General features: G+C 32.6%; 1 protein-coding gene and 1 long non-coding RNA gene across 3 annotated transcripts; both read left to right on the forward strand.

The window, feature by feature from the left end:
* The first annotated feature begins 14,507 nt into the window (after positions 1–14,507).
* LOC114394919 (CDP-diacylglycerol--glycerol-3-phosphate 3-phosphatidyltransferase 1, chloroplastic-like) lies at positions 14,508–17,461 on the forward strand. The gene is made up of 7 exons (XM_028356603.1): positions 14,508–14,719; positions 14,923–15,020; positions 15,135–15,185; positions 15,256–15,369; positions 16,544–16,600; positions 16,682–16,767; positions 16,874–17,461. The coding sequence occupies exons 1-7, from the start codon at positions 14,584–14,586 to the stop codon at positions 16,992–16,994; spliced, it is 663 nt and encodes a 220-aa protein (XP_028212404.1). The 5' UTR covers positions 14,508–14,583; the 3' UTR covers positions 16,995–17,461.
* A 6,243-nt stretch (positions 17,462–23,704) lies between these two features.
* On the forward strand, positions 23,705–25,797 carry LOC114395107. Of its 2 annotated transcripts, XR_003662949.1 has the most exons (3): positions 23,705–23,788; positions 25,163–25,297; positions 25,611–25,797. It is a non-coding gene; the product is annotated as an uncharacterized LOC114395107 (long non-coding RNA). The 2 variants fall into 2 exon arrangements; XR_003662948.1 differs by lacking the exon at positions 25,611–25,797 and having other exon boundaries at positions 25,163–25,436.
* Positions 25,798–26,331: the final 534 nt, after the last annotated feature.

Genomic DNA, 26,331 nt, shown 5'->3' on the forward strand with positions numbered 1-26,331 from the left:
ATCCATTTAAAAGCAGAAGGACAAAGACCAAGTTTTTCTAAAAAGTAAAAAAAATTAAAAATACATTTTTTCTATCAACAAGTTATTAATATGAGTAATCACATATTGAAAAAAGATTTATAGTTGGTGGAAAATGATGAAAGTCACTTTTTTTTTTCTACCAATAAGTCGTAGATTTAAATGATATCGGACATGGTTTTTTTAAGTAAAATTTTAAGTTAGAGCTGAAAATAATATAATTGACAGAAAAGATTTCATTAGAAATGATGAGTTAAATTAGTCATTAGTGAAGTAAGTAAATATTATATATTTTTCTATTAAAAATTCACAATTAATTGGAAGTTTGAAACAATGACGTAAAATTGAGTATCTTGTGAGGGAATGAAACAAAAATAATTAACAAAAAACATAAACGGATAGTTTTTATTTATTTAAAGAGACCAAATGGAAACAAAATATAGACTAAATTTATTTAACTCAATTAAAATGACGTGCATGATCATATAAATCGTTGATATAATTGGGAATTGGGAATATTTATTAGATGCCTTTGTGTTTTTGCTGGCTTCGAAAGTGACAGTTGTTGCAGTCATCACTTAGCAACAATATGGTTGAATATTACCATGTTGCAGCTCACATGGCAGCAGCGAATTTACCCTAGGCCTACAATGGGAGATAACGCTGCGGGTCGAAAACATGAATAGCAAAATAATGACCAAACCTTCATTTTAGTCGATCGTTGAGATTGTAAACGTTAATTACTATAATATCTAACTTTATAAAATTCTCATTTTAATTGTTTTTCACTTCATTTTCTACTAAAATGAACAAAATCAGGATTAAAGTAACCAACAATTGGATGGAGAAAATGTGGTTAAGAAGGTGAGAATTATTGAGGTAAAATCCCTTCCCATGTATGTATAAAAAAGAAAGTGAGAATAAAGAAGTGCGACATATGAACTGAAGCACGGTGTTATCTAGTTGGTCGCGGGTCCGAAAGATTCCAAATAAATTAGAATGGATGATAGAGAAAGTGGAGGTTTGGTGCAGAATGCAGATGAAGGGAGGTCCAAAAGGACTGTGGCTGTGTCTCATATCATAGGCATAGCTGGACTCTGAGAAAACAAAGGAATCTTTTCTTTTATACATACAACAACAGCAGGGAATCTATGGATAGAGGCCGTAGTGACAGTGGCAGCAGGCATTGTTGTACAGATAGAAAGAGATAGATGGGAACGGAGTATGGAGCCAGAAAAGGAGGGTACGTTGATGTGTGTGTGTGTTTATTTACTTTATATCTATCTTAATTCTTACGCTGTCAATTAGTTCAGTTGGTCAAAGACAAATGTCTTAATTGATAACTGGAAGAGGTGCGGAGAGGAGTTCGAATTCTTTTTGAAGAGGACAAGGACAAGCACCGTCAGCCAGCCTCATTGCTTCAATCCAGCTATCATTAATTCACCTTTTTCCATTACTTGGCTGCTGCTCATTTATTATATTTATATGACAAATATGTTCCTTATTAGCAGAAGGAAAAACATAATCACGTCCATAAACTTCCACAACTATCATTCTTAATTGGGCCTGGTTCCATGTTGATGTTATAGCTAGCCTATTCTCTATATTCATCGTTCATCCGCTTGTTTAGAAAGATATTTTCTAAGTTTCTACTTTTTAAAAAGTTTGTTTAGTTGTTTAGTAAATTAATTTATTTTAATAGTTTCTTATAACTTTTAATTTTTTTTAATATTTTTTTACTATTTTTTACTATTTTTCTAGTTATTCTTTTTAAATAAATTATAATTTAATTTCACTGAACACTTATAATTTAATAAATTAATTCTTTAATTATCAACCTTTAACTAACTTTTTAATTTTCATTAATTTTACCATCCTTAACTTAAATCTCTCGGAGGTGACCACCCCAATGACAATAGGGCCGGCCATGTGATATGGACCTGCTATAGGATGGCTTCCTTTGTTCTCACCATTCTACCGTTATGTATATAAAACCAGTGCAGGTTATCATAATCATCCAAAAAAAAACCTTCACTTTGCTATACTGCTCCAATATTGAATGAATATATAAAGTAATTTTAAAATAGATATTATTTAATAACAGAAAAGTTTAGGGCATGTTTGATCGTTTTCTCACTTTTGGTTATAATCTCATACTACTTTATAATCAATTTCAGGCCTAAAATAGTAAAATCTATTAAATTTTGAAAATTATTTCCAAAATAATGTTTTAAAAAAGTTTAATTACTTTGGGAAACCCTAAACTTTTAACTAAGTTCCTGGACTTTTTTTTTTCAATTGCAATTCAGTTTTTGAACTTGTATTTATTTCTAATGACGACAGATAATTTAGGAATCTAACTAAAACTGTGAATCTTTGTGGATTAATATTCTTGCTGGTGATTCTAAACTAGTTGAAGAATGTTCAGGATTTGCAAAGTTGTTGATGTATGCTGTAATTCAGTTAGTAGTTAGAAGTTAGTTAGTTTGACAGCTATGAAGGTTGTTGTAGTTACATGTGCAGTGTGTATAAAAATAATAGTAATGATGAATGAGAAGAATGAGAGTGCAGAAGTTTTAATTCAGAATTCTAAGTTCCCTCTATTTTCTCAATCAATTCTTTCATCTTCTCTTATTCTCTAACATAGAGTGAGTGAGTGCATAGTGTGAGTGTGTGCGAAGAGCTTCTTTGTTCCAACAACTGGTATCAGAGCAGAGGTTCAAGATCCTTAGATACTGAAATTGAGATATGGCTTCCTCGAATCGAAATTTTCCAGCATCCATGCCTGTTCTCAAAGGCAAGAACTATGATGATTGGTGTGCTCAGATGAAGGTAATCTTTCGATTTCAAGATGTGACAGAAGTGGTGCAAGAAGGGGTTCAAGAACTTGACACGAACCCAACTGATGCACAGAAGGTGGCTCATCGTGATTTGATGAAAAAAGATGCAAAGGCATTGTTCATTATTCATCAGTGTGTAGATGCAGATAATTTTCAGAAAATTAGATTTGTTGATACTGCAAAGAAGGCATGAGATACTCTAGAGAAATCTTATGCAGGGGATAGCAAACTCAAGAAGGTGAAGTTGCAGACCTTGAGAAGGCAGTATGAACTTCTACAAATGAGTGATCAAGAAAGCATTGGTGAGTTCTTTTCTCGAATCTTGGCAATTACAAATCAAATGAATGCTTATGGTGACAAGCAATCAGACTTGGGGATCATTGACAAGGTATTAAGAATCTTAACACCAAGATTTGATCATATAGTGGTGGCAATTGAGCAAGACCAGAATCTTGAAGAAATGAAGATTGAAGAACTGCAAGGAATTCTTGAAGCTCAAGAGATGAGGCTCAATGAAAGAAATTCACAAAGATTAGCTGAGCAAGCTATGCAAGCCCAAACAACCAAAGGGAACAACTATGATGGTGGCAAGAATAAGAAGGGAAAGGGAAAGTGGAAGAACAATAAGTGGAAGAGGTCAAGTGAAGGCTCTAGCAGTTCTGGAAATCATAACCAGAATGAAGAAACAAACAAGAAAGGTGGAGGGAATCACATAAGAAGAAATTCAACAAGAAAGGGATTCAGTGTTATAATTGTCAGAAATTGGGACATTTTGCAGATGAATGCAGAAATAAAAGGGTTCCAAAAAATACAGATGAGGCTCAATTGGCACAAGATGAGGATTCTAACTCTGATATAGTGTTGCTAATAACAACAACAAACTCAGAAGAAGACAATGTTAATCTGCGGTATCTTGACACAGGCTGTTCCAATCACATGACTGGACATAGAGAGTGGTTTGTAAACATTGATGATAAGGTGAAAAGCAAGATCAAGTTTGCAGATAACAACTCTGTAACTGCAGAAGGCATTGGAAAGGTGATGATTCAGAGGAAGAATGGACAACACTCATTTATCAATGATGTGCTATATGTTCCCAATATGAAGAATAATTTGCTGAGCTTGAGACAGTTGCTAGAAAAGGGCTACTCAATGCAGATGGAGGATAGTCAAATGAAGATATTTGACAGTAAGAGGAGGCTGATCCTAAAGGCCTATTTGTCAAGAAACAGAATATTCAAGATTGGAATTCAGATTGCAGAATTTCAATGCTTGGCTGCTTCCATAAGTGATGAAAGCTGGATGTGGCGTCACAGGTTTGGTCATCTAAATTTCAGGAGTTTAAGAGAATTGAAAAGTAAGAAAATGGTTCATGGTCTTCCCCAAATTGAGATACCAAAACAAATATGTGTTGAGTGTTGTGTGTCAAAGCAACCAAAGAATTCTTTCAAGTCAGAAATTCCAATCAGATCCAAAAGAAAGCTTGAAGTGATCTATTCTGATGTGTGTGGTCCTTTTGAAGTGAAATCCCTAGGAGGTAACAATTACTTTGTGTCATTCATTAATGAATTTACTAGAAAAATGTGGATCTATTTCATTAAGCAGAAAAGTGAAGTGTTTAACATTTTTAAGAAGTTTAAGTTGTTGAGTGAAAAGCAAAGCGATGAGGTGATCAAAGTGTTTAGAACAGATGGAGGTGGTGAGTATAACTCACATGAATTTCAAGTATTTTGTGATGAAGAGGGGATAATTCATGAAGTGACATCTCCCTATACACCTCAACATAATGGTGTTGCTGAGAGAAGAAACATAACCATTTTGAACATGGCCAGGAGCATGATGAAAGGGAAGGGAATGCCTCATTATTTCTGGGGAGAGGCAACTTCTACTGCTGTCTATATTCTGAACAGGTGTCCCACTAAGAGATTGCAGGGATACACACCTGAAAAAGCGTGGTCATAAAAGAAGCCTAGTGTGAGTCATTTCAGAATATTTGGTTCACTGTGTTTTAGGCATGTGTCTGAGCAAAATAGAAAGAAGCTTGATGACAAGGCTGAACCAATGATACTCATTGGATATCATCCAACTGGTGCCTACAAGCTGTATGATCCTAAAATGAGGAAGGTTGTGATTAGCAGAGATGTCTTGATAGATGAAACAAAGGGCTAGAATTGGGAAATAAATGCTGTTGACAATGGTGAAAGAAAGGTGATTGTGAACCTTGAAGACAAACAAAGTGAAGAGGATGTACCATCATGTGGAGAGCAACTCAGAAGGTCACAAAGAGAGAGACAAGTACCACAAACACTTAGAGATTATGAATTGTATCCTGATACAACAATCACTGCAGAAGGGGATTTTGTGCATTTTGCTCGACTTGCTGAATCAGAACCAATGAGTCATGATGAAGCCTCACAAAGTTCACATTGGAGAGCAGCTATGGAAGAAGAATTGAGATCAATTGAGAAGAACCAGACTTGGGAGTTAGTCCATTTGCCTCAAGGAAAAAGACCAATTGATGTGAAGTGGGTCTATAAGACTAAAGTAAAGCCTAATGGAGATGTGTCCAAGTATAAGGCAAGATTAGTAGCAAGGGGATTTCTGCAAAAACATGGCTTGGATTTCAATGAGGTTTTTGCTCCCGTTGCAAGACTTGAAACTGTTAGGCTCATTGTGACAGCTGCTTGCAACAGAAATTGGTCTCTATATCAACTGGATGTGAAGTCAGCATTTTTGAATGGGCCACTTGAAGAAGAAGTCTACATAACTCAACCACCTGGTTATGTAGTTGCAGGACAAGAGGATAAAGTCTACAAGTTGAATAAGGCATTAGAAGGCCTCAAGCAGGCTCCTAGAGCCTGAAATATGAAAATTGATAGCTTCCTAGTCCAGCAGAATTTCACCCAGTGAACTACTGAGCATGGAGTTTATGTCAGAAACACAGATTCTGGTGAGTTTTTGATAATATGTCTCTATGTAGATGATTTGCTTGTGACTGGCAGCAGTAAAAAAGATATAAGAGTGTTCAAAGGAAGAATAATGGATGAATTTGAGATGTCTGATCTTGGTGAACTATCATACTTCCTGGGTATTAAATTTTTTTCTACTAGTAAAGGGATTTTCATGCATCAAAAGAAGTATGCAGAAGAAATCCTAAAGAGGTTCAATATGATGGACTGTTATCACACCAACAGAAACTGGAATTAAGCTGCAAATAGATGGGGATGAGAAAGAAGTTGATCCTACCTTGTAAAAGCAAATTGTAGGCTCATTAAGGTACCTATGTAACACCAGACCTGATATTGCCTATTGTGTTGGGTTGATAAGCAGGTTTATGGAGAAACCAAAGACACCTCACTTCCTGGCAGCAAAGAGGATTCTGAGGTATGTGAAAGGAACATTGGATCTTGGAATTTTATACCTTACACTCAGAAGAATATAGAAGGAGAAGTGTTTGGTTATAGTGATTCGGATTGGTGTGGTGATAAGGATGATAGGAAAAGCACTGCTGGGTATGTTTTCAAATTTGGAACATCACCAATCTCTTGATGCTCAAAGAAGCAGAGTGTAGTTGCTTTGTCAACATGTGAAGCAGAATATAATGCTGCTGCTATGGCAGTCTGTCAAGCTCTATGGTTGGAAGCTTTAATAGAAGAACTAAACTTGAGAAATTGCAGTCCTATGAGGATGTTGATGGATAACAAATCAACAATTGATTTAGCTAAGCATCCTGTGTCACATGGGAGGAGTAAACATATTGAAACCAAGTTTCATTTCCTGCGTGATCAAGTGAGTAAGGAGAAGCTTGAATTGAAGTTTTGTAGGTCTGAAGATCAAGTTACAGACATACTAACTAAGCCATTGAAGTCTATCAAGTTCAAAGAATTGAGACACAAGTTAGGAGTGACATCCTTGACAAATCTGAATTAAGGAGGGATGTTGATGTATGCTGTAATTCAGTTAGTAGTTAGAAGTTAGTTAGTTTGACAGCTATGAAGGTTGTTGTAGTTACATGCGTAGTGTGTATAAAAATAATAGTGATGATGAATGAGAAAAATGAGAGTGCTGAAGTTTTAATTCAGAACTCTAAGTTCTTTCTATTTTCTCAATCAATTCTTTCATCTTTTCTTATTCTCTAACATAGAGTGAGTGAGTGTATAATGTGAATGTGTGTGAAGAGCTTCTTTGTTCCAACAAAAGTAATTAAACCTTTTAAAAATAAAACACAAAAATAATTGAGAGATATATTCTTTCGTCTTCTTTTATTTTCATCTTGTTTAACTTCTCCCTCAACATATTACCATGCTTTGTGTCTTACACCACCTTTCATCAACAGTATGAGCAATCTTGTTTAATTACATTTTGAAAATAAAATTTATTTTTTTGAAATGGAAATCAAACACAACCTTAATGCTTTCAAAAGTCATTTTCTTAACAACGGTAAACTCCAAATAAATAAAGAATAATCGAATAAAAGATATCTCAACTTGGCCTGACCTTTATCCTATAATGCCTTATATGAGTAAATTGACCACAAATAGATAACATTACCCAATAGGTGTAAGACAAAGCAACCGAAACAAGGCTAGATGCGTGCCCTTAACAACTGAAGGGTGTAATTCAAATTAAGGACTCATATTCTCTTGTCAGAAAACAACTATTCTATTGTAAAGAAGATAACTGCATTATCATGACTTATGTTCTCAATCATATACTGGACAAGACCTTTAAAGGCAATAAGACTCCAAATACTTGGTACGACTTCTACCGTGATTATTTTATAGTTTATTTTTATCCAAATTGATTTAGCATCATAGTTTCACACCTTAGAATTTGTCATGTGTAAAGCTCTTATTATATTAGGATATAGTTTTTTTTTTTTATCAGTGGGAAAGATGCAAAAGACAAGAAACAAACCAGATCTAACAAAAGAGGTGCCCGAGGCTAATAACAAGGATGAGATATCATTAGGACACTCATTCCATAGGATATAGTTAATTTAAGAGCCTTTTGCACGAGACATGTCTATTTATGACCAACAGATTGTTTGTTTCATTTTATGTTTTAATATTTCCCGGAATATGGGATTCGTAAAAATATATCCATGTTTGTTATAGCGTAATAAAATAATGATTCTCATGCATATTTGATTTCTGGGAAGAGGTATTCCCACATTAACTGTTTCTATTCCTGGGGAAGGAGGGTGGGTAAGTTCATTCCTGTAGGAATGGGAATACATTTCGGAGAGTAAAATTTTAGAAATACTCTCATTAATTAGTTTCTACCAATTGTTTCACTATCCTCTCATTAAGAGATATCTCTCACATTACCGTCAATTTTGTTTTCACGCAATTCTTATTATTTCATTACCACTGCTAAGAATAAGAATATTGGTTCATCTTCTGCATAATAGTATTTCTGAAAATTTTAGATTTGGTTAGATATATTGGCAATTGGTTGCTGGAGTAGAAAATTAAAAGTCAAATTGTTAAGTACGTTTATATTGAGTGCATATCATATGACAATTATTATTTTACGTGAGAATGAGAATGATCTTTTTCATTTGTTAATTAAAATGAAATATCAAGATTAAAACATTTTAAAATTAAATTAAAGGTTCATTTAATCATAAAATGTCTATAAGATTTAGGAAATAGAAAATTAAATATTTTAATGATTTAATTTACGTCAAGATCGTCACCATAATCATCACCTTCGTCGCAACCACCATCGTCATTGCCACTATCGTTGTGATCGACACCATAATAACCATCATCATGATTGTCACCATGATCATCGTTGTCACTACCAACATGATCATCACTACTGCCCCTACCACTACCATCACGATCACTGCCATGACTATCATTATCGCCACCAACATGACTATCACTGTTGTTGTCATCACTAACATGACCGTCATTGTTGTCGTCGCCAACATGTTGACGACAGCGATAATAGTCATGTTGGGGGTGGTGGCAACGATAGTTGATGATTATGATGATGATTGGTCTTTTATTTTAATTTAACAGTTAAGATTGAATATTTTTATTCTCACATGAGATGATTATTCTCATATGATAGGGAAACTATCACCGGTATGAAAATTTGTATATGATATTTTTTTTAATTATTAGATTAATCTTACTTACAAATCACTATGGTGCATCTACTACACCATATACCTTCTCTGTCTTCATCAGAATTCTCGCATCCCCGACATCAGTGATTCGTCACAGATAAAACCACCATCGGCTAGTTGGTCCTCTTCTTCTTCTTCTCATCTCTTTTATTTTATCTTTCGATGACAATTTTTGGCCTCTGCACACGTCGTCGATACTCGTGCATGACAAACCTAGATCTCTTTGTGCCCGAGCGTTTAAATAAAGGAAAAAATGTTTCACGGATATCAGTATTCTATTAGACATAAGTTTAAAAAAATGCATAATATGGGCACTTAAGCATTGTTTCAAGGGTCCAAATCATAGTTTTTAGATTTTGTTCTCCTCATTTGAGGTCATTGTCGATGGAACTGGTGCATGATATTTTTGTTTTTGAATTCTTTGACGTTTAAACACAAGGAAAAAATGTTTCATGGATATTAGTAATCTATTGGACATAATTTTAGAAAAATGCATAACATGGACACTTAAGCATTGTTTCAAGGGTCCAAATCATAGTTTTTCTTGAGTTTGTTCTACTAATTTGAGGTCATTGTCCATGGAACTGGTGCATGATATTTTTTTTTATTATTTGAAGTTTAAACATAGGAAAAAATGTGTCACAGATATTAGTATTCTATTTTACATAATTTTAGAAAAATGCATAACATGGACACTGAAGCATAGTTTCAATGGTCCAAATTGTAGTTTTTCTTGATTGTGTTCTACTAATTTGAGGTCATTGTCCATGGAACTTGTGCATGATATATATATTTTTTAGCTTCTTTGACATTCAAACTACAGAAAAAATGTGTTACAAATATTAGTAATGTATTGAACATAATTTAAAAAAAATGCATAACATTGGCACTTAAGCATTGTTTCAATGGTGCAAATAATAGTTTTTTTGATTTTGTTTCCCTTATTTGAGGTCATTGTCCATGGAACTGATGCATGATATATATTTGTTTTGATTCTATGACGTTTAACCTAAGGAAAAAATGTGTCATGAATATTAGTAATCTATTGGACATAATTTTACAAAAATGCATAATATGGACACTTAAACATTGTTTCAAGGGTCCAAATCATAGTTTTTCTTGATTTTGTTATACTAATTTGAGGTCGTTGTCCATGGAACTTGTGCACGATATATGTTTTTTTGGATTCTTTGATGTTTAAACTACAGAAAAAATGTGTTACGGATATTAGTAATGTATTGAACATAATTTTAAAAAATGCATAACATGGGCACTTGATCATTGTTTCAAGGGTCCAAATCATTGTTTGTTTTTTCTTCCTCCTAATTTGAGTTCGCTGTCCATGGACCTGATGCACGATATATTTTGTTTTGGATTCTTTGATGTTTAAACTAAGAAAAAATGTGTCATGGATATTAATAATGTATTGAGCACAATTTAAAAAAATGAATAACATGAGCACTTAAACATTGTTTCAAGGGTCCGAATCATAGTTTTTCTTGATTTTGTTCTACTAATTTGAGGTCGTTGTCCATGAAACTGGAGCACGATATTTTTTTTCTTAGACGTTTAAACTAAGGAAAAAATGTGTTACGAATATTAGTAAAATATTGGACATACTTTAGAAAAAGGCATAACAAGGACACTTAAGCATTGTTTCAAGGGTCGAAATCATATATATATATATATATATATTATTTTGTTCTTCTAATCCAAGGTTGTTGTCCATGGAGTTGATGCACGATATTTTTTGTTTTTTGATTCTTTGACGTTTTAAATAAGAAAAATGTTTCATGAATATTAGTAATGTATTGGACATAAAGTAAAAAAAATGCATAACATGGGCACTTGAAGGTTGTTTCTAGGGTCCAAATCATAATTTTTTTACATTTTGTTCTCCTAATTTGAGTTGTCTATGGAGCAAGTGAACAATATATTTGTTTTTGGATTCTTTGATGTTTAAACTAAGGAAAAAATGTGTCACAAATATTACTAATATATTGGACATAACTTTAAAAAAAATGCATAACATGTGTACTTAAGCATTGTTTCATGGTCCAAATCTTAAGTTTTTTTTTTATTTTGTTATACTAATTTGACGTCGTTGTCCATAGAATTGGTGCATGATATATTTTTTTTGGATTTTTTTACGTTTAAAAAAAGGAAAAAAATATGTCACGAATATTAGTAATGTGTTGGACATGATTTTTAAAAAATGCATAACATGGATACTTGAGCATTGTTTCTTGGGTCCAAATCATATATTTTTTTTATTTCATTCTCCTAATTTGAGGTTGTTGTCTACGGAGCTGGTGCACGATATTTTTTTTGGATTCTTTGATGTTTAAACTAAGGAAAAAAATGTGTCAGGAATATTACTAATGTATGGGACATAACTTTAAAAAAATGCATACCATGTGTACTTAAGCATTATTTCATGGTTTAAATCATAGTTTTTATTTTTATTTTTTTATACTAATTTGACGTCGTTGTCCATAGAACTGGTGCACGATTTTCTTTTGGATTCTTTGATGTTTAAAAAAAGAAAATGTGTCACGAATATTAGTAATGTATTGGACATAATTTTTAAAAAATGCATAACACGGGCACTTAAGCATTATTTCAAGGGTCCAAATAATAGTTTTATTTATTTATTTTGTTATCCTAATTTGAGGTCATTGTCCATGGAACTGGTGCATGATATATATATTTTTTATTCTATGACGTTTAACCTATGGAAAAAATGTGTCACAGATATTAGTAATCTATTGGACATAATTTTAGAAAAATGCATAACATAGACACTTAAGCATTGTTTCAAGGGTTCAAATCATAATTTTTCTTGAGTTTGTTCTACTAATTTGAGGTCGTTGTCCATAGTACTTGTGCATGATATATATATTTTTTGAATTCTTTGATGTTTACACTATAGAAAAAATGTGTTACGGATATTAGTAATGTATTAGACATAATTATAAAAAATACATAACATGGGCACTTAAACATTATTTAAAGGGTACAAATCATAGTTTTTTATTTTGTTCTCCTAATTTAAGGTTATTGTCTATGGAACTGGTGCATTATATATATATATATATATATATATTCTATGACGTTTAAACTAAGGAAAAAATGTGTCACAAATAATAGTAATGTATTGGTCATAATTAAAAAAAAAAAAGCATAACATGGGCACTTAACCATTGTTTCAAGGGTCCAAATTATAGTTTTTTTTTATTTTGTTCTCCTCATTTAAGGTTGTTGTCCATAGAGCTGGTGCACGATATATTATTTTTCGATTCTTTGACGTTTAAACTAAGGAAAAAATTTGCCACAGATATTAGTAATCTATTGGACATAATTTTAGAAAATTGCATAACATAGACACTTAAACATTGTTACAAGGGTTCAAATCATAGTTTTTCTAGATTTTGTTCTTCTAATTTGAGGTCGTTGTCCTTGGAACTGGTGCATGATATATGTTTTTTTTATTCTCTGACATTTAAACTATAGAAAAAATGTGTTACGGATATTAGTAATGTATTGGACATAATTTTAAAAAATGCATAACATGGGCACTTGATGATTGTTTCAAAGGTTCAAATCATAGTTTGTTTTGATTTTATTATCCTAATTTGAGGTCGCTGTCCATGGAACTGGTGCACGATATTTTTTTTTTGGATTCTTTGATGTTTAAACTAAGGAAAAAATGTGTCACAGATATTAGTAATGTATTGGACATAATTTTAAAAAAATGCATAACATAGACACTTAACCATTGTTTCAAGGGTCCAAATCATAGTTTTTTTTGATTTTGTTCTCCTAATTTGAGGTCATTGTCCATGGAACTTGTGCATGATATTTTTTTTTTGGATTCTTGGAAGTTTAGACAAAGTAAAAAATGTGTCACGGATAGTAGTACTGTATTGGACATAACTTAAAAAAAATGCATAACATGGACACTTAAGCATTGTTTCAAAGGTTCAAATTGTAGTTTTTTTTTTATTTTGTTCTTCTAATTTAAGGTCGTTGTCCATGAAATTGGTGCACGATATTTTTTTTTATTCTATGATGTTTAAACTACAAAGAAAATGTGTTACAGATATTAGTAATATAATGGACATAATTTTTTAAAAATGCATAACATGTGCACTTAAGCATTGTTTCAAGGGTCCAAATCATAGTTTTTTTAAAATTTTGTTCTCCTAATTTGAGGTTGTTGTCGATGGAGCTGGTGCATAATATTTTTTTTTTGGATTCTGAGACGTTTAAACTAAGAAAAAAATATGTCACAAATATTAGTAATGTATTGGACATAAATTTAGAAAAATGCATAACATGGGCACTTAAACATTGTTTCAAGGGTGCAAATAATAGTTTTTTTTTTATATTTTGTTCTCCTAATTTGAGGTCGTTGTCCATAGAACTGATGCACAATATTTTTTTTATTCTTTGACATTTAAACTACGAAAAAAATGTGTCACAGATATTAGTAATGTATTGGACATAATTAAAAAAAAATGCATAACATGGATACTTAAGCATTGTTTCAGGTGTCCAAATCATAGGTTTTTTTTTATTTTGTTCTCCTAATTGGAGGTCGTTGTTCATGGAGTTGATGCACGATATATTTTTTTTTTTTGGATTCTTTGACGTTTAAACTTAGGAAAAAATGTGTCACGAGTATTAGTAATGTATTGAACATAATTTTAAAAAAATACATAACATGGGCACTTAAGCATTATTTCAGGGGTCGAAATCATAATTTTTTTTTTGTTCTCCTAATTGGAGGTCGTTGTCCATGGAGCTGATGCACAGTATTTTTGTTTTTGGATTCTTTGACGTTTAAACTAAGGAAAAAATGTGTCACAAATATTAGTAATGTATTGGACATAATTTAAAAAAAAATGCATAACATGGGCACTTGAGCATTGTTTCAAGGATCCAAATCATATTTTTTTTTTTATTTTGTTATACTATTTTGGGGTTGTTGCCAATGGAACTGATGCACTATATATTTTTTTTTTGGATTCTTTGACATCTAAACTAAGGAAAAAATGTGTCACGGGTATTAGTAATGTATTAGACATAATTTTAAAAAAATACATAACATGGACACTTAAGCATTGTTTCAAGGGTCCAAATCATAGCTTTTATTTATTTTGTAGGCATTCATGGGTCCAAATCATAGTTTTTATTTTATTTTGTAGGCATTCGTTGTTTCAAGGGTCCAAATCATAGTAACAGATCAAAAACTCAAAATAAGAACGCCAATTCTATGAAGAAGAGTTGAGTTGGAGAAGAAGAAAAGAACATGAAAGGGGAGGATCTGGACTTGCGCTGACTACGGGAGAAAAAAGAGGAAGAACGGAAGTAGAGGATTGGAAGAAGATAGAAGGGGTAGGTTGGGGTTTTTAAAATAGTAGGAGGTGCAGGATGCAATAAGGGAGGTGCAGATTTCAATTGCCCATCCTTAGAAGGAGAGAAATGCTCGGTAGTTATTTGTCAAAAAGAAATCACAAGGGTTTGGTGTTGGGGGCCAACAATACGACCTGCGTCTGTGTAATTGTAGGTGCCAAACATATGGTTGCCGAGATGAATGTCCGTGAATTTTCCATCTCTAAGAATGACCGTACTTCAAATTCCAATTCCAAATTTCTTACCTTGCCCACCATTTTGACTCTTGGCCGTGTCGCCGCTGTACCTCTTCTTGTTGCCAGTATGTTTGTTATTCGTTTTCGTTTTCTATTTTTTTTTTTTTTTTATCTCGAAGGGATGCAATTCAATTTGTTTCTTCGTTATTTCTTTTCTCAAATTATACACACGTGCTTGCGTCATCTAGATTCACTTGTTACAATGCTATCTTCTTGTGCACTGATTTGATTTGATCTAATCAAATCTTTTCTCTCATATTTTGTTTAGCCTTCTACATGGATGGTTGGCGAGGAACAGTTGTTACTACAAGTATCTTCACTGCTGCAGCAGTTACAGATTGGCTTGATGGTTATATTGCTCGTAAGGTACCTACTCTTAATTTTTCATACTCCCTTTTGTTACACCTCACGTAGCCACCATTTTCTGTTTTCAACTTTACTCATTTCTTAAACAATTTCTTTTATATACTTGCATTGCAGATGAAAATGAAATCTACATTTGGTGCCTTTTTAGATCCAGTAGCTGACAAGGTAATTGTCTTTTAACCACAAGTTTCACTCAGCAATATGTGAATTTAATTTTTACTGAAACTGAATGCAGCTTATGGTTTCTGCCACATTGGTCTTATTATGTACTAGACCGTTGGAAGTTGCTGTGTTTCGACAAGTACCATGGCTATTGATTATACCTTCAATCACCATAATTGGCAGAGAGGTAATGTATCCATATGTCTTGTATCAGCAATTTCATTGGGAACCTTGCAAGCGATGGAACTTATGCATCTTATTGTTTCTATCTCTCCTTAACTTATTCTATCTTGTTTAGTTTGTATAATGTGATTCTGTGTTATTAAATTAGCTGCAAACCAGGTTCTACTAACTGTCACGGAATCTGAATTATTAATGGCCATTTTGTCACACTAGAATGCACTAAATAGCATAATTGTGAGTCTGTGAATTTGGGGTCTCCCATGGTTGTCCTCCCACTCGCATGGTATGACCATTGAGACTACCTGAAGCTCTGGAGGACAGAATCAATGATGTTCTATTAATGTGCACCATTTTGTTGCTGTAGTGTGTAAGTATCTGAAATTTTTGTGTCAATGATGTAAACCATTATCCAAAAGCCACAAAAGTTGTGTCTGACTTTCAAATCCATTCTTCAATGTGAGAATAGAGGTAAATATGAACTAGTGGTTGACTGTGTGTATTTGTGCTTTCCATTTCATCTTACAAGGAAAGTTAGTATGACTGTGTTTTTTTCTTGGGTGTAGAATTGCAACTGATAGAGTATAGATCACTGGCATATACCCTGAGTTCAAGATAAATTAAGGGAAAAAACTAATCATCCATCCACTTTGTTAGGATATAAGGAGAAAAGAGAGTTAGTTAAGATGGTTAGATTATTAATGAGTTAGTTAGTTAGTTAGAGGGGTTTATTAGATATAAATAGGGGAAGAAGGATAGGAGAGATTTAGATTTGTATCACATCTATCACTTTCTCTCTTTACCTATTGTATCTTCTCTCTATCTCTGTCTCTCTCCTTTCCATCCCAATCCACCCCAAAATGGGGTGGACAAATATCAGCACCCTAAATTAAGATGCATAATCATGAATAGTCCAAAATTCACTCTTACCCCTGGGAGGCCGTTGCTTATCCTAGATGGAGGGGGTGGTTAATGATTCTAAACTGGGGGGCTCTGGAGTTCAGGATAAATTAAGATGCATGTTAGCTTGCATTTATGCATGCATACTTGTTTATCTTAGATTCTAATTTTATATAGTTCTCTCTTTCTTTTTCCATTTCTTTTCAAGTCATCATACCTTGTCTGCTATACTCACTTCGTGAATTGAGAACAAATGTCTTACAATTTCTTCTTGTAAATAGATAACCATGTCGGCACTCAGGGAATGGGCTGCTTCCCAGGGTAGCAAGCTTCTGGAGGTTTGTCTTTTGTTCAATTGAATCACTTGCTTGCTCTATATACGAAGTTATGAGCTTATAGAATTAAACAAAAATTAATAGGTTGTTGCAGTTAATAATTTGGGGAAATGGAAAACAGCATCACAGATGGTGGCGTTAATCATCCTCCTTGCTACCCGGGACTGCAGGTATTTATTTTCTTTGCATTTTAAGGAATCTCTATTATTTGCTATGAAAAGAAAAAGTATTGATCCTGTCCCCATTTGACATATATTTGGTTGGATCCTTTTTCAGTCGTGGAGGACCTGCTATTTTGGTGGGATCTGGGGTTGTCTTGCTTTACATTTCCGCAGGGCTTGCCTTATGGTCATTTGTAGTATATATGAGAGAAATATGCAAGGTGTTGCGGAGGTAGCATGTTTGATTGCTCTCTGCCTTCACATATATCCGCTTGTTTGGTGGGTTTTATTCTTTTGATCATTTCTTACGTAAACAGTTTAGTTAGTGATTCCATGGAAGGGAATGTAGTCCTTGTGAGTTGTGACCAATATATATAATGTTTGCTCTCCACAATGTCTAACTCTGCAAAGCACCATTCCTCCTATTCTTGAAAATTGTATTGTTTTTCCCCCTTAGTTACCACTGGTAAAGGAAAGATGGAAAAAAAGAAAGAAAGATGACATGTGGATTGAATTGGAAGAATTCAGGTTACTAGTCACGCGAATCGAATTCCTATCTACAGTTTGGAGCCTATTAAAGTTTGCTACCTGAGAAATTTCGCCAGAGGAATCAATGTATGGTTCTAGTTGACTCTTAAATTGATTTTTGTCCTGGTCATATTATTTGCCAATACTTAAATACAACAGTTATTTTTCAGTGTCTGCACATGTTTAATATTCCATGCAATTTGACTTTACTTTTTTTTTTTTTAACTGGTATTTGTACCCTCGGGATGCACGGACAAATGGTTGGCATTAAAAGACTAATTGACATTTTTATATTATAAGATTAGATTGTTTTTATATAATATCATACAACAATGCTTTTAATAATTTTAAATATTTTCGTTCAAAATTAACAAAATTATAATCAACATTTTTGTATAATAAGTAAGTTTAAATCACCACTTGACTAAATTAAATACGTTATATTTTTTCTTAAATTTTTAAAATCATTTATTATATATAAAATAATATAATTTTACGTAAATGTCTAGGTAAATTACCAGAGATAATAAGATATTTATCTTTTAGGTAAATTACTATATGATACTAACTAGTTAGTTATGGGTGTGTTCGCATAGGTTGAGTTCGTTGTTACGTCATTTATCCATTTTTAGTAGCTTTTTGTTTATTACTTTTCATATACATTTCTGTTTAAAGACATTTTTTTTATTTAATTACTATTATTATATTATTTTTATGTTGAAAACTTTCATAAAATTTAATTTACATTCATCTTAAAATATAATTGACTAAATTTTTCTCTTGTAAATATTACTCTTTTCTATTACATAACTTCGTAATACCGCTCTATTGTTATTTTAATATTTACTATTGAATAAACAAATTAATTAACGAAATATTTTATTTAATTAGATGTTTTAAATTTAAATCTGTAAAAATACAATTCTATTAAAAACTTGGAATATTTATCCCATTATAATTTTATATGTAATTTGATTTAAAATAATTATATTTATAGTTTTTAAATATCAGTGATCATAAAAAAAGAATTATATATATTCTAAATATTTAATTCCAGAAATAAAAAACATTTCACTTTAAAATATAATAGATTTTATTTTGAAACTATACATCATTGGGTAACATCACTTGATACGAAAAGAATGGAAGAAGGTATTATCATATAAAAAGCAAAAAAATGATATCATATAATTAAAATAAATTTATGTCAAACAAAAAAATACAATAAAATATAATATTTTATGAATAGTATATTTAAAGTGAAAATACATTAAAAAGTAATTAACAATGTATGGTCTATAGTATATTTTTTTTTTCATTTTTTACCCGAGTTAAATATATTTGATGTATAATAATAATAATAATAATAATAATAATAATAATAATAATAATAATAATAATAATAATAATATTTTTTTACAAGAAAAGATAACATTATTAAATGACCATCCAAGCACAATCAATGCCTCAACTGTGTAGAACAAATAGAAAAATATCTAAGATACAAAAACGCATCCTATGACATGTAAAAAAGAATAGAAAGATCAAATTCCGCAATCCCATACCACCTTATTACTAGAAAACACATGACCGTATCACTATCAAAAGACCCCACACACTTATAAAAGACTCCCACCATATAGTTAAGAATCCTATACATCAAAGCTTTTAATCACACCTGGGGTGAAAATGAGCCAAACAGCTTGTTAAGGGCCTTTGACTCGACCTAGGTAAGACTCGGCTCGGTTCGGCTTGTTTACTATAAAGGTTAAGCTCATGCTTTTTAAAAAGCCTTTTTAGATAAAAAGGCCAAACTCAAACTATAAAAAAAAACTTGTTAAGCTTGACAAGCTCGCCTGTTTAACTAACTAACAACAATAATAATAACTTTATTTTATCAAATCTTATCTTATCCAGATTTTATTCCATCTAGGTTTTATTTTATCCAGATTTTATTTCATCTAGATTTTATTTCGTCCAGATTTTATTTCATCAAATCTTATCGTATTTTGTCCAGATTTTATTTTATTTTGTTTATGGGTTTGAAATTAAAATAAATTTGTAAGCTTTGGGACTGAGGACCTAATCCATACATTTTTTAATATTATGCTCTTTTTATTTTCTTTTGATATACTTTGTACTTTAATGACTTGAATTCAATATGATTTTGTTTATCAATTATTTTTGGATTTGTACATTACTTATACGAAATTTTATAAATTTCTTTTTTTAGTTAGTATTTCACTAGGTTTTAAAATAATTAATTAATCAAAGACGTTTTTAAACAAGCTTTTAAATAGGCTCGTGGACCAAGCCAGTAAGCCGAGACGAGCCTTAAAAAAAAGCCCAGGTAATGAGTTAAGATCAAACTTTACGTATACAACTCAAGCCGAGCTCAAGTCTAGTAAAGTTTGGTTTGGCTTGACTCATTTTCACCCCTAACCACACCCCTCTAAACAATATTGTATATTTGGACCATTGAATCATTATTTTTGAAGCTTTCTTCAAGTAAAATGAATACTCCTACACACTTTTTCATGATTGGATGTATGCTAAAAGAGCCCAATGCTAAATTTATCTCACAATTGCTTCGAAATACACAAAATTGAATCTGATAAAAAGTTGTCTTTGTCAAAATTCTCTGACTTCTTTATAGTTCAGTAACGCAATTCTCACGGACACAAACTCCCTCAATAATCCTCCATGCCCACCAACCATTGATACCGTGCCTGAACAAAAAAATATCACTATTCAAACCGTTATCTCATCCAGACATCCCTATGCAAGTTCTGGGATTAAGAATCCGACCTGATAAAGGATACTGCAAACCTCTACTTTCTAGTGTTCCATTGCCAAGAAAACACCTGTACATCTTCCAACATTGTGATATCAGTGTGCTGCGTTTTTTTTTGCCAGCAAAATGAATATTATAAAAAGCACAAGCAGTGCAACAATATACAACATAGTCCCTGGCACCCACCTATAACACAATGCCCGAACGATACCCCTCCATCTAAGAGCAAAAAAATGCTTACATCCAGTGCATATCTCAACCTCCAAAAAAGACTAAACACCAGGTCCGGCAAAAAGATCACGAATCTTAGCCTATGCAATCTTAACCAAAAAGACTAAACACCGGGAGACAAAAACTGCTGTAAACAAACATTCATGAAAAAACCTTACTAAGCAAATGTACATATTGTAAAACTATCCCAGTATAACAAATATCCAGCCTTGATAGTCTTGCACAGAATCCCTCTTATCATGTAAAAATCTTTAAGACCATATGGGTCACTTCTACGTTCAAAAAGGATTTTACCATTTCCTTTTCTTTGCGAGACAAAGGAAAAGAGAGAGTTAAAAGCTCATGGAAAAACAATGGCTGATCTATTAGCCAATAAGTGTAAACTAATACAATCCAGAGCTACTTCAAAAATTGTAAAGTGAAGTAAAAAATAAATACTACCTTAGCTAAACAGTCTTTTGGCTTATTAGCCTCTCTTCTAACATGATTGCATTGGACATTTTCATCAAGTGAACAGTTGAGAGGGAATTAAAATTCAGCTATAATTTTTCTAAAACCTTAATTCCAAATCAAGTGGAGGCCATGATAGATAGATCCCCCAAAGTTCAGCTTTTTGTTATAGAACAATCTTGAACTCCGAAATAAAAAAACTACATTTGAAATTGAAGTACTATTTCTAAGAACTTCACTGCAACCTGCTAGAGGAAAGGAGATATTAATTGAAGCATTGACATTAACTTTTACCCAATTAGTATGAGGAGGCTACCATCTTATAGCACTATGATTTGTTATTTAAAGTTTTGATTGAATGACTCGCATAAATCCTAATATTTGATTGGCTAAGGCAAAGTCTTGCATGGCTTTTTTAATTTGAATCACAGCCACTGCAGTAGGCACGTCCTTGCTAGCAAAAAACAAATTGTTTCTCAATCTCCAAATTACATCCACTAAAAAGCCAAATATAAGTGTCAATCATTAGGAGAAGCCTTGGCAGCCAAAGTTACCAGAGCAAGCAACAAATACCAACCAAATACATACTGCTTCAGAGTAATGATTATAAGAACCAATAGCTAAAACAGTATACATTTTTTTCCTAAAACAAAGAGCTATCATATATCCTTAATTCCACACACTGCAACATCTGATAATAAAGAATTCACATTCTAGGACCCTGCTCATCCACAAACTCAAATAAACAATCATTATTACTTGCACTCACCAGGGTCTCTGTCCCAACTAAAAGTGGGGAAAAAATAGCCCTTAAGATCTTTACTTAATTAAATAATGACCGAATTCTACTGAAGTACAGAAGATAAGATTTTCTATGAATTTACACATGAAAACAGAGTCAAGGTAAAACGTATGGTAAAGACCTTTATTCATGTCTTATACAGAGAAAAGAAGAAAAATGCAACACATCAACATTTCAATTAGACTTTGTCTTAAGGCTAAGGAAATGAAAAGCAAAAAAGTGATGCTATCCTTCCACCATACTATCACAGTTAAAACGAAACATGGTATATTCATAATCATATGCAACCCCAAACACAGAAGAATGTATCAAACTCTAATAATTTTCAAACCAATTTAATTAGTTGCATGAGAGGAGGACAAAAATTGAAAAAGCGAACTAGCTAGCATTAACATAAAACTAAATTACCTTAATGGGTCTGAATTCAGATTTGGAACTAAGGCTAGGATTTGTAGCTCTAGAGTCTAGACATAAAAAACCTTTCCTAAATTAGGAGTAACATTAGCAATAACTTTTAGTAATTGATTATGCAAGATTGCTGACTTTCTATTGTGATTCACTGATGTTGTACTTTTACTAATTGATTATGCCGATGATAGCAAATGATAGTGTAGTTAGCTTCATGGAGAATTATGATTTTGAAAGAATTTGATTTAGACACAAAAAAAAGTCCACATTGAAAATGAAATTGAAACAATGATTTATTTTTACTGATAGAAGTAGTTACTTTTAGAGATAAGGGCAGTTAAAAAATGAATTATTCAAAGTAAAATGCATTCAGGGGTCAAGAGAAACACATATCTAACATAAGTGAGGCAGATAAAAATAAATATATCTAACATAAGTGAGAAGCTCTAACAATGACCCAAATGATTCATTCAGAGTATAGGAAGTTAAAAAATGAATCACTTTCACCTAAATACAGCTCCATAAACAAAGAGTAAAAATCATTTACAAAGAGTAAAATTCATTCAGAGTATATAGAAAGTTTAAAAAAAGAATGATTCAGAGTAAAACACATCGAGGGTCAAGAGAAACACAAACACCTAACATAATTCAGAACCTCTAACAATGACCAAAATGATTAATTGAGAGATTAGAAAGTTAAAAAAATGAATGACTTTCACATAGATACAACTCCATAAACGAAGTGTAGAAAGTTAACCTCTTCTGCTTCTATTCACACTTCCACGCACAACGAATTTGGACCGAGTTCCACTATCTGTGAGGGGATGAACCGTAGAAAGTTAAAAAAATGAATCAATTACAGAACTAATATATAGATCCAACAAAAAAACTTGATTTTCAATCCACTGAATGCACCTTTATTGGGTACTCACCTCACATAGAGGGTACAAATGTTTAAATCCAGCAGGGAAAATCTTTATTTCTAAGGATGTAAACTTTAATGAAACAAACTTTCCCTTTGCTGTTGGTACTGTTTCCTCACCCCCCTCCTCCGTCTCCTCTCAAATTTTACCTCTTGGCATTCTTTAACATTTTTTTTACTTCTTCAAAATTACAAGACTTCATATTTTATTTGATAATTTTTTTTTTCTGTATTTTGTTATGAGTGAGTGAATGAGCAGTTTTATTTTATGTTAAAATGACGTGTTTGAATGACCGTGTTATGTTTAGTTGTTTTTAATGTTATGTTTTGTTAGAGTTTGATAAACTCTGATTTTTCATTGATCAAGAAAAAGTAAGACGGGTTACAAAAGGATAGTGTCATCTCTATATAGAGAGACTAACTATTAACTAACCAATCTGTTACTAACTAACTATAGTAACTAACAAACAGCTCACTAACAGCTTAACTGTAATTAACTGATAGATAGATCAATATGTTTCTATTTGGTTTTGCCTTTATTTTTGGGTTGTTTTGCTTTGGATCGAACAAATTGGAATGACAGACGAAAGTAACATAATATCTGAACGAAGCTCAGTCCCGCAGCAGCCTTGATGATGCTGTGGTTTGCTGCGAAAGGGGAGAGTGTGTTGTGGCTTCTAAATTCTGACTGAAGAAAAGGAAGAAGAAGGAGGGGTAAACCGGGTAAAAGGGAGAAAAATGAAAAAATCTTGGCCATTAATTTAAAAGTAAATAAATCTAACGTTCTTAATTAACTTTCCCATGGTGGGCACGCTAGCCTGCGTTGCTTGAACAAACGACATTATCATGAGTCGTGATTCATGCCCTAACCTGGACACTTCCAGTGGCTTCGTCGGTGCGTTCTCCCTTCTTCCTTAAGTTTTTCGTTGCTATTGTACATGGTGTGCATGTGTTCTGTCCTATACAAGTCCACCTAAGAATCTAGTATGTAGTTCTTACTCATCAACATCATTCGTCTGCCTTCATTAATTTCCAGCATAGCGTTCGCGGAATCAGGTTTCTTTAGGTTTTTTTCATCGTCATTTTCCTTAATCACTGTCGAAGATTCTCAGTCAAAACTAATTTCGAGTCCATTTTATAGTTCTCTCCCTACCCAAACCTCATCTCTCGTATCCTTGAACAGAAAAGTTATGAAAGGAATTCATCTTAACATGGGTGTACATGAAATTTCAAGGCTCTAGCTGTTATACCTGTCTAATTACTCTTCACCTCTCAGTTATTTCAATTGGGTGAAAAATGATTTGGGTATCACACGATTCACGCCCACATTGATGGTTTATATGCTTTCTTCGTCTTGGTCTTGAGGATTCTCTAGACCATGATTTGATACAACTGATTGAGGTTGATGATGACTCTCCTAATAAGGACATTTATCAGAATTATATTTTTTTTTTACAAAAATTGAATGCTGCAATGTGTATAACACAATTGCCGGCTTGGGTTGTGTTAAAAAAAAGAAGCTAATAGGATGCAATCCAAACCATGCTCATTTGATTTGTTTGGACTCTATTCTCTTCAAAACCAGATCCAACCTGAGCTGTGTGTGCCCCTAATGTTGTACCTAACTAAGGCAGCCATAGGTCCATGGCTGATCAGTTATCATCCCTGAGACCCCTTTCAAGTTTGGATTAACTACACTGATGAAATTAGTTCGAAGAAAATGTAAATTAGGGTGGATATGAATTCCCTTTTTCATAGATTTCTCCATGGGTTGATATAGTTGACAACACATTCTGTGAGGTTGTCATTCTTTTAATGCTTGTTTGTCTTGATCCTTTTGTAGGCTTAATTTGGGTTATGTGGTATTGTTGTTCCTAGGTTTGAAGATGTTTATTTGGGGCATTGAGGATCTTTATCCTTTGCCTGTCATCTTAACATTGTTGTATTCTCAAAGAAAATGGAAAGCTACTTTCCGGACTTGATCAAGATTTAATTTTTGAAAATTAATTTGCTTTATTTGTTGTGCATTGTTAAAGTCATTATTCTCTCTTTGCATACTTTCTTTCTCTCTCTATCTCTAATGGTATTTTAACTTATAATTATATTATTTTTTCACTTTTAGTGTTATTATATAATTTTATTATTTTGTTTTCTTGTTTATTTCTTCACTATTTTGTCAAGAGTTTCGTCTGCTAAGTTACTTAAGTTGAAGGGCCGAAAACTTGAAACATGATTGTTTAACAATTGTCTCATATAATAATCTTTGCAGCTTCTTTATATCGAGATTCTTGTCTTAAAAAAGTGGAAGTACATAAAGATGCCTGATCTTTCATTCCAAGTTAGGGATTTGGTTGAGTCAAGATGCTTTCAAGGTGGTTGTCGTGGTGCATGGTTTAGATGCAAGGTATAAATTCTTGCTTCTCTAAATTTGTTTTATTGTGATAGTGCAAAGCATAGGAACCTAAATTATAAGAGAATTTTTGGATTGGCATTTGTTTCTTATGAGACACTTTTATCAAATGTGCATTAGTAAAAAGTAAAAACCAATTATTCATGGTTCTTTCTATCAATTGTTAAACAACAGTTGTGGAATTGCCATTTTCTAACAATATACTATAATATGGTTATGGCATTGTGTAATTCTCAAGGCTGCTACAGTGATAGCAAGAGGTATGGTGGGGAAAGTAGTACTTATTCTTTCTTTTTTAACACTACAGATTCTGACTGTTCAGACTTTAGTGACTACTCCCTTGCATTGAATGTTCTTTAAACGTGGTTACTACAAGTGTTCTCGCATCTTTCGAAAACTCAAACCCATGACTTGAATGAGGCCTCTTTGATTGAACACTTCTACCAAATTTTGTGATAGACTCCACTGTGAACAAACTGTTTTGGTTTTCTTTGGTAACATGTCTATTTTGAGTCTCATTCTTTGTTTTCTTCTTTTTCTCCAATTATTTCATTTGTTTCCTTGTCTATTATCTCTATTTTTCTATATTCTGCAAGAGACACTCTACTCTATTATTGTGTCTATCTATTCCTATGTGTTCTAATTCTCTACTTTTCTTTGTTCTCTGTTCTGTCCTTTCTGATTTAGGATCAGTGGTTCTCTGATATAGTTTTGTGAAAGAGAGTGAGGAAGATATTATTATTCAACCTAATTCTTTAATCAATACATGCTCAATTTATATACAACTTAACAAACATAACAAAACTTACTGAGTAACTAACTAACTGTAGTTAGTTAGTTAATACAGTTGTCTACAGCTGATATGACAGCTGTCAAAAGTTGTACTAACAAAAGAAAAGTAAACCCATCAGAGAAGGTATACTCTATTACCCCGCAAGCTCATGAGGGGTTGGCTGAAAGATTTTCAAGCATTCTGAGCCTTTCTCTATAGACAGAAAAGGTGGAAGGTGTGAGATCTTTTGTGAGGA

The sequence above is a fragment of the Glycine soja genome, chromosome 18 (genome assembly GCF_004193775.1).
Source record: "Glycine soja cultivar W05 chromosome 18, ASM419377v2, whole genome shotgun sequence".
In the NCBI taxonomy this organism is placed as follows: domain Eukaryota; kingdom Viridiplantae; phylum Streptophyta; class Magnoliopsida; order Fabales; family Fabaceae; genus Glycine; species Glycine soja.